At 41.0% G+C, this 13563-nt stretch overlaps 1 protein-coding gene across 1 annotated transcript in view; it reads right to left on the bottom strand.

Moving 5' to 3' along the window:
* The window catches only part of plb1 (phospholipase B1), a 197092-nt gene that overhangs the window by 162629 nt on the left and 20900 nt on the right, over positions 1–13563 (bottom strand). The window contains exons 9-14 of the mRNA XM_048596672.1: positions 12642–12722; positions 9112–9177; positions 7548–7630; positions 7374–7449; positions 5536–5640; positions 476–571 (exon numbers count right to left, since the gene is read on the bottom strand). Coding sequence (XP_048452629.1) covers positions 476–571; positions 5536–5640; positions 7374–7449; positions 7548–7630; positions 9112–9177; positions 12642–12722 — 507 coding nt within the window. The remainder of the gene's footprint in view (positions 1–475; positions 572–5535; positions 5641–7373; positions 7450–7547; positions 7631–9111; positions 9178–12641; positions 12723–13563) is intronic.

The raw sequence follows: 13563 nt of genomic DNA, 5'->3' as shown, positions 1-13563 counted from the left end.
TGCACCTGTAACTCACCAATACCACCCTCTGCATTCACAGACTTGTAACTTGTAAGTGCACCTGTAACTCACCAATACCACCCTCTCTACATTCACAGACTTGCACAGCAACACTTGTTTAGACTTTATGACTTTCTCCCACACTCTGATCCCACTTATTAACTCACTATTCCCTATTCTGAAGCTAGCTGTCTCTCTCAGTATTCTGCAGACTTTGATATTCCTCTATGATATTATCTCCTGGTCCCCATGTTGCTGTCCAGTTAGTTTTCTGTGCTGTACACTATGAAATGCTGTGCAATTCTAGATTACAAACCATGTTCCATTCTAGCAACTGACTGAATCTTTAAAAGAAGTGGAGAGAAGGTTCAAACTTCCAACCTTCTGCTGAAGTGAAAAACTGGTGTTGCTCCTTATTACTGAAAGCTACGATGCAGATACAGAACAATTGAAAATAAAGAAAAGTCAAACGCACCATGTTATTCCAAAGACTGCTGTCTAAGAGGGCATGACCTTTGGCATTGAAATGGAAGCCATTCTGTGTGAAGCAGCTTAGATTGGGTTGACCATCCTGCAAGGAAGAAGTAAATGTGGTCAAAATAGTCCATCACAGAATAAGCAGTCAGTTCATGAGGTCAGACATACAAAGATAAACATTTGGAATCCTTCAATTACAATCCAGACTGTAATCACACCCAGATATCCATTATTCTATATATAAACCATCTGATGCCCAGTTAAATTCCAGTCTATAGTCTTCTCTGGACTGCTTCCAATGCCTTCTTTATCTTTCCTTAGATAAAGGTCCCAAAACTGCTCACAGTATTCCAGCTGTGGTCTGACTAGTGCATTATGTAGTTTTAGCAAAACCTTCCTCCTTTTATCCTCCAGCCCCTTAAAATAAACGCCAACGTTCCATTGCCTTCCCTATTACCCGCTGAACTAATATGCTAGCTTTCTGTCATTCATGCACAAGGGCTTCCAACTCCCTTTGTTCTGCAGCCTTTCTCCATTTAAATAATATTCAGTTCCTCTATTCTTCCTGCCAAACTGCATAACCTCACATTTTCTCACATTGTGTTCCAGCTTCCAAGGCCTTGCCCACCCGCTTAACCTGTCTATAACCATCTGCAGACTTTTTGTATCATCCTCACCATCTGCTTTCTCACTTTTTTTTTGTGTCATCTACAAACTTGCTCGAGTACATTTACTTTCCTCATACATGGAATTCATATTTATTGTAAATAATTGCAGCCCCAGCACTGATTTCTTTGGCACACTTCTAGTTACAGGTTAGTCATCCTGAAAATGACTCCTTTATCCCAATTCTCTGTCCTCTATTCCATACTAATATAGCACCCCAACAACATGGACTCTTATTAAGCAGTCTAATGTGTGGTACCTTATCAAATGCCTTCTGAAAATCCAAATATATTACATCCACTGCTTCTTATCCTTTATCTATCCCACGTGTTACCTGCTTAATGGATTCTAGTAAATTTGTCAAGCGTGATATCCCCTCATGGAGCAGTGCATGGGAAATCGTGTCTCACAATCTTAGAGTCACAGAGTTGAACAGCACAGAAACAGACCCTTCGCTCCAGCTCATCCATGCAGACCAGATATTAACTAATCTAGTCCTATTTGCCAGCATTTGGCCCATATCCCTCTAAACCCTTCCTATTCATACAACCATCCAGGTGCCTTTTAAATGTTGTAACTGTACCAGCCTCCACCACTTCCTCTGGCAGCTCATTCAATACGGGCACCACCCTCTGCGTGAAAAAGTTGCCCCTTAGGTCCCCTTTAAATCTTTCTCCTCTCACCTTAAACCTATGCCCTCTAGTTTTGGACTCCCCCACCCTGGGGAAAAGACCTTGGCTATTCACCCTATCCATGCCCTTCATGATTTTATAAACCTCTATAAACCTCACCACTCAGCCTCTGATCCTCCAGGGAAAATAGCCTCAGCCTATTCAGCCTCTCCCTTTGGCTCAAACCATCCAACCTGGGCAACACTTTTGTAAATCTTTTCTGAACCTTTTCAAGCCTCAAAATATCCTTCCAATAGCAGGTAGACCAGGATTGCATGTAATATTCCAAAAGTGGCCTAGCCAATGTCCTGTACAACTACAACATGACCTCCCAACTCCTATACTCAATGTACTGACAAATAAAGGCGAGCATACCAAATGCCTTTTTCACTATCATATCTACCTGCAACTCCACTTTCAAGAAACTATGAACCTGCACTCCAGGTCCCTTTGTTCAGCAACACACCCCAGGATCTTACCATTAAGTGGTTAAGTCCTGCCCTGATTTGCCTTTCCAAAATGGAGCACCTCATATTAATCTAAATTAAACTATATCTGCCAATCCTTGGCCCATTGGCCCATCTGAACATGATCTCATAGTACTCTGAGGTAACCTTCACTGTCTGCTACACCTCCAATGTTGGTGTCATCTGCAAACTTATTAACCATACCTCCTACGTTCACATCCAAATCATTTATATTAATGACGAAAAGCAGTGGACCCAGCACAGATCCTTGTGGCACACCACTGGTCACAGGTCTCCAGTCTGAAAAACAGCCCTCCAACACCAACCTCTGCCTTCTACCTTTGAGCCAATTCTGTATCCAAATGGCTAGTTCTCCCTGTATTCCATGTGATCTAACCTCGCTAACCAGTCTACCATGAGGAATCTTGTGGAATGCCTTACTGAAGTTCATATAGATCACATCCACTGCTCTGCCTCATCAATCCTCTTTGTTACTTCTTCAAAAAACTCAATCGAGTCAGTGAGGCACGACTTCCCACACACAAAGCCATGTTGACTATCCCTAATCAGTCTTTGCCTTTCCAAATACATGTAAATCCTGTCCCTCAGAATTCCATCCAACAACTTGCTCACTGCTGATGTCAGGCTCACCGATTGGTAGTTCCTTGGCATTTCCTTACCACCTTCTTTAATAGTCAGACCATGTTAACCAACCTCCAGTCTTCTGGCACCTTACCCTAGGCTATCAATGATACAAATATCTCAGCAAGGCACCCAGCAATCACTTCCCTAGGTTGCCACAGAGTTCTAGGGTACACCTGATCAGGTTCCAGGGATTTATCTACCTTTATGCATTTTAAGATGTCCAACACCTCCCCCTCTGTAATATAGACATTTTTCAACAAGTCACTATTTATTTTCCCACTTTCTCTATCTCCCATGTCCTTCTCCACAGTAAACACTGATGCAAAATACTCGTTTAGTATCTCCCCCAGCTCCTGCGGTTCCACACATTGATGGACTTGCTGATATTTAAGGGACCCTATTCTCTCACCAGTTAATCTTTTGTCCTTAATGTATTTATAGAATCCCGTTGGATTTTCCTTAACCCTATTTGCCAAAGCTATCTTATGTCCCCTTTTTGCTTTCCTGATTTCACTCTTAAGTATACTCCCACTGCCTTTATACTCTTCGAGGGATTCACTCAATCTCTGCTGTCTATACCTGATTGAGTTTTTTGAAGAAGTAATGAAGAGGATTGATGAGGTCAGAGCGGTGGACATGATCTATATGGACTTCAGTAAGGCGTTTGACAGGGTTCCACATGGTATACTGGTTAGCAATAATAGATCACATGGAATACAGGAAGATCTAGCCATTTGGACACAGAACTGGGTCGAATGTAGAAGATAGAAGGTGATGGTAGAAGGTTGCTTTTCAGACTGGAGACCTGTGACCAGCGGTGTGCCACAAGGGTCAGTGCTGGGTCCACGGCTTTTCGTCATTTATGTAAATGATTTGGATGTGAAGATTGGAGCTATGGTTAGTAAGTTTGCACATGACCCAAAATTGGAGGTGTAGCAGACAGTGAAGGTTACCTCAGAGTACAACAGGACCTCGATCAGATGGGCCAATGGGCCGAGGAGTGGCAGATGGAGTTTAATTTAGATAAATGTGAGGTGCTCCATTTTGAAAAGGCAAATCAGGGCAGGAATTATACACTTAATGGTGAGGTCCTGGGGAGTGTTGCTCAACAAAGAGACCTCGGAGTGCAGGTTCATAGTTCCTTGAAAGTGGAATCTCAGGTTGACAAGATAATGAGAAAGGCGTTTGGCATGCTTGCCTTTATTGGTCAGTGCATTGAGTATAGGAGTAGGTAGGTCAGTTGTGGCAGTACAGGACATTGGTTAAGCCACTTTTGGAATACTGTGTGCAATTCTGGTCTCCCTGCTATAGGAAGGATGTTGTGAAACTTGAAAGGGTTCAGAAAAGATTTAGAAGGATGTTGCCAGGGTTGGAGAGTTTTAGCTGTAGGCAAAAATAGGCTGAGGCTGAATAGTCTGAGGCTATTTTCTCTGGAGTGTCAGAGGCTGAGGGGTGACTTTATAGAGGTTTATAATATTATGAGGGGCATTGATAAGGTGGATAGGCAAGGTCTTTTCCCCAGGGTGGAGGAGTCCAAAACTAGAGGGCATAGGTTAAGCTGAGAGGGGAAAGATTTTAAAGGGACCTACGGGGCAACATTTTCACACAGAGCGTGATGCATAAATGGAATGAGCTGCCAGAGGAAGTGATGGCACCTGGTACAATAACAACATTTAAAAGGCATGTGGATGGCTATATGGTTATGAAGTGTTTAGAGGGATAATGGGCCAAATGCTAGCAAGTGGGACTCGATTAACTTAGGATATCTGGTCCTGTTTCCATGCTCTACAACTCTATGACTGCATGACTCAGTGCTTGATCATATTCTGTATTTCTTAGTGGTCTGCTGTTATATCCTTTATGATAGACTCAAAAATGGATTTGGTAATTCTCCTGCAGCCAGGGCTTGCTGTGAATGTCTGAAGCCAACGGTGTGGTGTAGGAACCTACCTGTGGAAAGATCTAGAGCTGGATGAACACAGCAGGCCAAGCAGCATCAGAAGAGCAGGAAGGCTGACATTTCGGGCCTAGACCTTTCTTCAGAAGGGTCTAGGCCCGAAACGTCAGCTTTCCTGCTCCTCTGATGCTGCTTCGCCTGCTGTGTTCATCCAGCTCTACACCTTGTTATCTCAGATTCTCCAGCATCTGCAGTTCCTACTATCTGTGGAAAGATTTATTTTGCTTGGAATGAGGCCAATTGCCTTTTATGTCATAACAGCCTCCTGCACTTTGTGTGTAAACGTACACGTTTTGAAAAGTCACTTGTTGGTGAAACTTTCAGAACAAAAGACACTGACCTTGTAGAAATGGTTGGGAGGCAGGAGGTGGCATCATAGCTCTGGCAGTGATTAACAATATCAGAATGGGGGCTGCACCCAAATGTACTGTGTCAGAGTCACTTGCTACTTACACAGTGGTGGGTTTGGAGGCATAGGGAGGCAGGTCCCTGCCTTAACATATTGAAATCAGGCTCTCAGCTTGTCACTTTGGCTGGTGGCCCAGTGGGAGAGAGCAGACCTACGACGAGATGTCACCAGCAAATTCAGAAGGAAATCTGCATCCTCCGCTGGTTTGCCACCCCCTGTAAATATGGTTTTGGAGAAACTTACTGCAGTAAGAGGTATCTCCATGTTTTTGATAAAGGGCTGCAGAACCACTGTGAAGTTATTGTGTTTGTCATAGATCCCAGAGTAGACCAGTTCCTGGAGGGTGTTCTGGAAATATAAACACAGGAGAAGCTTGGTTACAAATCCTCCTCTGATCAGTCAGACCCTCCCTGTTCTGTTGCTGTATGGGCATGTTGAATGTCACTGCGGTTTTGTTTCATATATAGACAAGTACAGACTTGTGTGCGCACAAATACACAAATGTACATGCGTGCACCTACAAGTACTTGCACATACGCATATAAACACAGGTATATACCTGCAAAACAGTACACACGCCTGCGCAGTAGACTTGTTCCAGCACAGGATAGCGATTCAGTCTGAGTGGCCTGGTTTGGTTGCTCACCATAGATAGTGGATGGTACTACGTAGAAGCCAGATCCAAGTGAAAAGTACTGTATTATTACACAGGACATTCAATAAGTGCCCAAGTACAGATTCCGTTCAAGCTAAACAGCAGCATGTGTTGTGTAAAATTGGTTTTCTGTATTTACACATTTATGAGGGTATGAAAGAGCTAGCTAACATGAACTGGCAGATTAAGGGATAAGTCAGTAGAGATGCAGTAGCAGACATTTCAGGGGATATTTCAGAATACACAGAACAGGTTTCTGGAATAAATGATTTTACCACTATACTGTTATTTCCATACACGGGTCTGTCCTTCACAATTTCACAATTTACTTAAATGACTAGCATGAAGGATCCAAAGTTATGGTAACTAAATGTGTTGATGACACAAAAATAGGTAGGAAAATAAGTTGTGAAGAGAATATAATTTGAAGCTACAAAGGTATATTAATAGGTGAAGTGAGTGGGTAAAGATCTGGCAAATGGAGAATTATGGGAGAAAATGTGAAATTGTCCATTTTGGTGGTAGAAAGAGAAAAGCACATTAAAATTATCTCAATGGTGAGAAACTGCAGAGCTCTGAGATACAGAGGAATCTGGGCATTCAAACAGCATGAATTACAAAAGGTTAATACATAGGTAGAGTAAATAATTAAGAAAGCTAATGGAATGGTATGGTTTACTCCAAAGGTAATTGCATGCTGTATCATGGTCGGGAGGTTATCCCTTAGTTATACAGGGCCCTGGTGAGAACATTCCCAGAGCACAGTGCGCAGTATTGGTCACCTTACTTAAGGAAGGATATAAAGATTGGAAGCAGCAGGTTTACTGGGGTAATACCTGGGATGGGAAAATTGTTTTATGAGGAACAGTTGGAGGATAAGCTTGTATCCACTGGAGATTAGTAGAGTAAGAGAAACTTAATTAAAACACATAAGATCCTGAGGGGTCTTGACAGGGCGCATGCGGAAAGGATGTTTGCTCCTGTAGAAGAATGTAGAATGAGAGGTCACTGTTTCAGGGAGCTACACATGAGGGATATGAGAGATGAGGGACATCTTTTCTCACAGATGTTCATGAGTCCTTGGAACTCTTTTCCTCAAGAGGGCAGGGGAAGCAGAGTCCTTGGATTTTTTTTAAGGCGGACGTAGATAGATTCTTGCTAAAGCAAGGAAGTGAAAAATTATTGAGAGCAAGGTGTAGAGCTGGATGAACAAAGCAGGCCAAGCAGCATCAGAGGAGCAGGAAGGCTGACGTTTCGGGCCTAGATCCTTCATCAGATTTGATCTTGTTAAATGGCAGAGCAGACTCAAGGGTCCAAGTGGCCTACTCCTGCTCCCAATTCACAAGCTCATATGTACTCCACAATAAATGCAAATTATTGATGTTATTTGAAAATAAAATGTACATGGGGAGAAAAATGACCCTACCTGGTAATCCCAGTTAATGAACTGTGCAGATATATCGAAAGATTCATGGGGTTTGACCAAACACTCACACCAGCCCCTAAACAGAAACAATTACATGTGCATCATTGCTAATGTATAATTTGCTAATCACTGAAGACAAGGGTAGAACATTAAACTGAATGTGAACACTGTTACCTCAGCCCAGTGGCCCTATCAGAGAGCTGGTGCAGGAGGTTAATATCTGGCATCTCCACAAGATTCACATAAGCTCGCGGGATCTGCAGGAACACAGTTTCTTTACTGGAACAAGTAGTTAACTTGTGCTCTTATTATAGGTAAATTACACAGTTGTTTTTTCCTTTCTTTATACTTCCATATGATGTGGGTGTTATCATCAAGAAGCTTTTATTTACAAAAAGCAAGGGCAGTTTTCATGGCTGTCTCTGAGACTTGTTTATAATTATTAGAATTAAACTTATTAGAATTTGAATCTACGTCCTCGGGCTAATAGCCTCAGTCACTGGATTATTAATGGTGTTACTACTACACCACCGTCTTCCCTATGGTGTTCCAGTAGATATTTAGTCTATACTGGGAGCGAGTGTTAGTGGAATTTAAAATCGACTAATCAATAAATCTGGAATTCAAAGCCAGTCTTAATGATGGGGACCACTCATTGTTGTAAATGCTCAGCTGCTTCACTAATGCTCTTTAGTGAAGGAAATCTGCCTTCCTTATCTGGTCTGGCCTCACATGTTTCCAGATCCACAGCAATATGCCCTCTGAAATGGCTGAACACGTCACTCAGTTCAAGAGTAATTAGGAATAGGCAACAAATGCAACTTCAGTGATCTAAGTAAAGAATAAAGAGAGAATAAAATTGAACCCCTGGTCTCCCATCTATCTGAGCCTGGACCAGCTTCCACTCTCTCTGCATTCAGTGAAGAGACATTATTGAACTGAATCAATTTTTATTGAACTGTTGGAACATTAGAAAGGGCAATAAAGGATGGTCGAGCAAGCAATGCCCTCATCCCATGAATGAATTAGGAAAAAACAGGAATTTACTGACTGGATTAATCGGTAAAAAGAGAAAAATCAGAACACAAAACCATAGCTGAAGGGTTGAACTTGTGTAATTTAATGATGGAAGTGTTAATGCGTTAATTTAAAATTCATTTCTCACAGAATTGTCACAAAGCAATACTTTTCAGCCCATGGTGCCTGCACTAATTCTCCGAATGTGCAATTCACCTCCTGCTATTCCCCTATTTTCTCCCTTTAACCCTTGCACAATCTCCCTTTTCAGATAACAACTTAATTGCCTTTTGAAAGACTTCACTGAATGCGCCTCCAACACACTTTCAGGCTGTTCTTTCAAGATCCTAATCACTCACTTTGTAAAAAGCTTTTTCCGCATTTTCTCATTGTGCCTAAATTAGTTTAACTCTGTTCCCTCTCATTCTCAATTCTTTTACAAGTGGTATCATTTTGTCTCCATCTATTCTGTCCAGGTCCCTCACAGTTTTGAATGTTTATTAAATCTCCTTTCAGCCTTCTCTACTCCCATGATTAGACTGAACTTCTCCAAGCCAGCTTTTACACCCCAGTTTCTTTTTCCATATTGTCATTTTGGTCTTTGGAACTGCATTCCTGATGACCTGGGGCAACATAAGCAAGTTATTAACTTCTGATGAGGTGACAGTCTCCCCAAATCAACAGTACCACGTTCTAAGAGGGAAAGCCATCCCTTGCTTACCTCTCGATGCAATATATCCAGAGCTTCTTTAATTCTAAGCACAACCTTTTCTGGTGAGTAATATTCCTAGAGCAGGAAATTAGGAAACCAAAATATGTTAAACAGTTTGTACAATGTATCTCCCAGACTGATATGCTTGTTCTATGCAATTACTGTGAGGAGGCAATGGCCTAATGGTATCATTGCTGGACTGTTAAACCAGAGACCTAGATAATGTTCCGGGGACTAGAGTTCAAATGGTGGAATTTGAATTCAATAAAAAAAATCTGGAATTAAGAATCTAACAATGACCATGAATCAATTGTTGGGAAAAAAAACCCATCTGGTTCACTAATGCCCTTTAGGGAAGGAAATTGCCATCCTTACCTGGCCTGGCCTACATGTGACTCCAGAGCCACAGCAATGTGGTTGACTCTTAACTGCCTCTTGGCAATTTGGGATGGACAATAAATGCTGCCTAGTCAGCAACACCCTTATCCCATGAATGAATTTAAAAAAGAGTCCTTTAATTCTAGTTTATTGAGAACATCAATACCTATTAATTTCCCCACGCATCTGGTTTTCCCAGATTAAATGACCAACAATATCCAAGAGGTCAGTTGACTGAGATAACTCTAAGCCTTCAGTAATGTGTGAAATGCCTGTGGGCAAACAGATAAGCTGAGCTAACAATTCTAGTCCTCCCAGAAATGTTAGGGGACAAGGGTCTAAAGAAGGTGGAATAGCATGGGGGAAATTAATGGGGATAAAGTCTGACAAATCACAAAGGCCTGATGATCCATGTCCCAGTGTAATAAAGGGAATTGCCCTAAAATATTGAATACATTGGTGGTTATCTAACAAAATTTTATAAACTCTGGATCAGTTCCTACAGATTGGAAGGTTGCAAATGTAACTCCACTGTTTAAAAACAGGGGAGGGGGAGAAAAATAGAACAGAATTATAGTCCAGTTCGCCTAACATCCATAGTAGGGAAAATGCTAGAGTCCATTGTAAAATATCTGATAACAGAGCACTTGGGAAGCATTAATGGGATTGGACAAAAGCAGAATTGGTCATGCTTAACAAATCTAATGGAGAATTTTGAGGAAGTAACCAGTAAAATAGATGAGAGAGAACCAATTGATGTGGTGTATTCAGATTTTCAGAAGGCTTTTGATAAGATCTCCTGTAAAAGTTTGGTGGGCAAAATTAAGATGCATGGAATGAGGGTAATATATTGCCATGTATTGAGAATTGGTTGACAGACAGGAAATAGGGAGTAGGAATAAATTTTCTCAAATAGCAGGCAGCTACTAGTGTGGTACTATCAGTGCTTAGATCCAACTCACAACATATTAAAATAACCTGAATGAGGCAACCAAGTGCAACATTTCTAAGTGTTCTGATAACACAAAACTGGGCAGCATTGTGAGTTGTGTAGTGGATGCAAGGAGGCTTCAAGATGATTTAAATAAATTGAGTGAATCGGTAAACACATGGCAGATGCAGTACAATGTGGTCAAATGTGAAGTTATAGATTTGTCGTGAAAAACTGAAAGGCAGAATATTATTTAAATGGTGATATATTGGAAAATGCTAATGCACAAAGGCATCTGGGTGCCCTTGCATATCAGTGAATGAAAAGTGACAGGCAAGAGCAACAAACAATTCATAAGGAGAATGGTATACTGGCCTTCATTGCAAGAAGATTTGAGTTCAGAAGTAGCAATGTCTTAGCACGGTTATACAAGGTGTTAGTGAGACCACCCCTGGAGTTTTGTGTGCTGTTTTGGTCTCCCTACTTAAGAAAGGATGTACTTGCCGTAAAGGGAGAATAGTGGAGGTTCACTAGATTGATACCGGGGATGGTAGGGCTGTCTTACGAGGAGATTGGGCCTGTACTCACTCGAGTATAGAAGGACAAGAGAGAATCTGATTGCAGCATATTAACTTCAATAGAGCTGGACAGACTAAATGTAAAAAAGATGATTTCTCTGGTTAGGGACACGAAAAAATGTTATCAGACTTAGAACTTTAACTCCTTTTCTCACACCACAGATGCTGTCAGACCTACTGCAATTCTCCAGCAGTCTCTATTTTTATTTCAGTCTTCTGCCTTCCACAGAACTTTGTTTCTTTTATGCCAGATAAATACCCTGTTCCCCCTAAAATGAAGAACCATTGCATGGGTATAATAGGAGTTGATAGCTGAGAATAGAGCAAGGTTCAGCCTGGTTCACCTTCTACCATCCTGATGGTTCACAACTCAATATTAATGGAGCTATTGACTAATCATAGCACTCATAGCTAATCAATTTTAATGAATCAAACTTCACACTTCCAATATCTTCCTACGGAAATTTTTCCATACGTGAGCCACTTCCTTGTTATTGCATCTGCAGATCAATTTTGATTTACCCCCTTTCAGGTGCACATTGTATTCTTTCGCCCTACTGTTTGGCCTAAGATAAAATCTTTGCGCAGTTTTGTACATTAGCGCTCAGAAATTAAATCATCACCCAATGTTTGATTTTGTACTGAGAAAAAAAAGAGAAGTCACCAGCAATCTGTCGAACTAACAGGAATCCATTTGAGTTAACTAGGTTAGAGATTTATTATTCCACCAACAGACTTTGAACTTGCCATCCAGCATGTCCTCTTTCAGGATTTCAGAGTAAAGCTATAATAAAGTACTGATGAATTTATGAACTTCGTCCTCAAATAACTGTAACCTCACCTCAATTCAACAAAGATAATATATAGAATAATACATTCAGTCCTTGGGCTGGTCTTTATGCTAATCCTATCTAGGCCCATGAAAGGATCAGCCATGATCTTATTGAATGGCGGAGCAGTCTCGAAGGGCCAGACGGCCTACTCCTGCTCCTAGTTCTTGTGTTCTTGTGTTTCTGTATGTTTCTTATCCCTTATACCCTTGACTAGGAAATGTCTTTCAATCTCATTTGAATTATTAACTGAGATATATCTTTTACTTATTGTGGTAAAGAGTTCTACTCTTCTGTCACTCTTTATGTGAACATGTTTCCTGTCATATTTCCTAGAAGGCTAGGCTCTGATGTTACAGTTATATGCCCTTTTTCCTGCACTCCCCACGAGCAGATAAAGTTTATCTATCTCTCTAACCAACTTCTTTCAAAACCCCAAGTAAATCACCAACCCTGCACCCCCCTCCCCACCGACCCCATGTTCTATTATCCAGAGAATACAAGTCAGTTTCTCCCCAAAACCCAAACCTGGGAGCTCTGGTAACATTCCAGCAAATCCAGTCTGCTCCTCCTAGAGTACGGTGTTCTGTGCTCCAGATGTGGTCTAACCAGACCGTTATTTAACTGTGCATTATGTTCATTGTCAGATACATATTCCCTTACTGTTGGAATATTAGCTAAGTCTGGTTCCTTGAGTGTTAAAAAATCTAGTTTGGCCTGCCCTCTCTCCTGAAACACATTGCTCTGAAAATGAAACCTATCTTGCATATACAAACACAAATTATTACTTAGTGAGAATTACTTTCTTATTTTGCACAGTACCTGATTTGTGCAATAGGCACACATATCACCAATGCCAAGGTAAACTGTGATCAGCTTCCAATCCTTCTGAAAGTCAATGAGCTGAAGTAAAACAAGCAATGATTAATGTGAATTATTCTGAACCTGACAAAACCAAAATTTTTGCTTGTATAGAGTCTAATCTGCATCTAGAATCCAGACGTATGCACAAATTTGCAAAGCACATTCCAGTTGGTTACCACAGAAATGTTCCTAGTTGGATAATCATGTAACAGAGAAGAAAAGCTTTACGTTTCAGCCCACCTTTGGTAGCTGTGTCTTCGGCTATGTAGGTCCCAAAGCTCTAGAATTGTTTCTATCAACCTCTGTACCTTTGTCTTTCCTCCACTTAAATTCTCCTTAAGACTTATTTCTTCGAGCAAGCTTTTGATCACCTGTCCTTATATCTTCAGCTGAGGCTCAATGTTGGTTCAATATGAGTTGCTTTGGAATGTCTTGAAACATTAAAAGTGCAACATACATGCCAGAAAATGTTGTTGGTGATTATAGCAACTAAATGTCATTGCAGCAAGGCATCCAGAGTTATTCTTTTTCCTGAGGAAATCTGGCACCAATCCATACCAAATGTAGGTGGACATTGAAAAAGACAAGATTGATCTAAAGTGCAAAAAGAATGGACTACAAAGGAAACAAGTTCCAGAATGAAGGTCTTTAAAAGGATTGTGTCAAAGAAGGAAATACTGAATAATACAGATAAACACTTTATTTCTTTTTAGTCAATTTCTGATACACCAAACATCAAACTACTGAAATTCCACCAAAGAAAACACAGATTCACATAAGAAGCCTTCTCTCTTGCTAAGTAGTAGGCACAGGGTTGACAAGAGCTACCTTATAACTCTTCCCTACAGCCAGCATGGGCATAATGAACTGAACAGCTTCC

This window comes from Rhincodon typus, chromosome 5 (assembly GCF_021869965.1).
Source record: "Rhincodon typus isolate 14 chromosome 5, sRhiTyp1.1, whole genome shotgun sequence".
Classification (NCBI taxonomy): Eukaryota; Metazoa; Chordata; class Chondrichthyes; order Orectolobiformes; family Rhincodontidae; genus Rhincodon; species Rhincodon typus.
The sequence above is the reverse complement of the archived record's forward strand: the minus strand, read 5'-3'. Positions and strand labels throughout refer to the sequence as shown.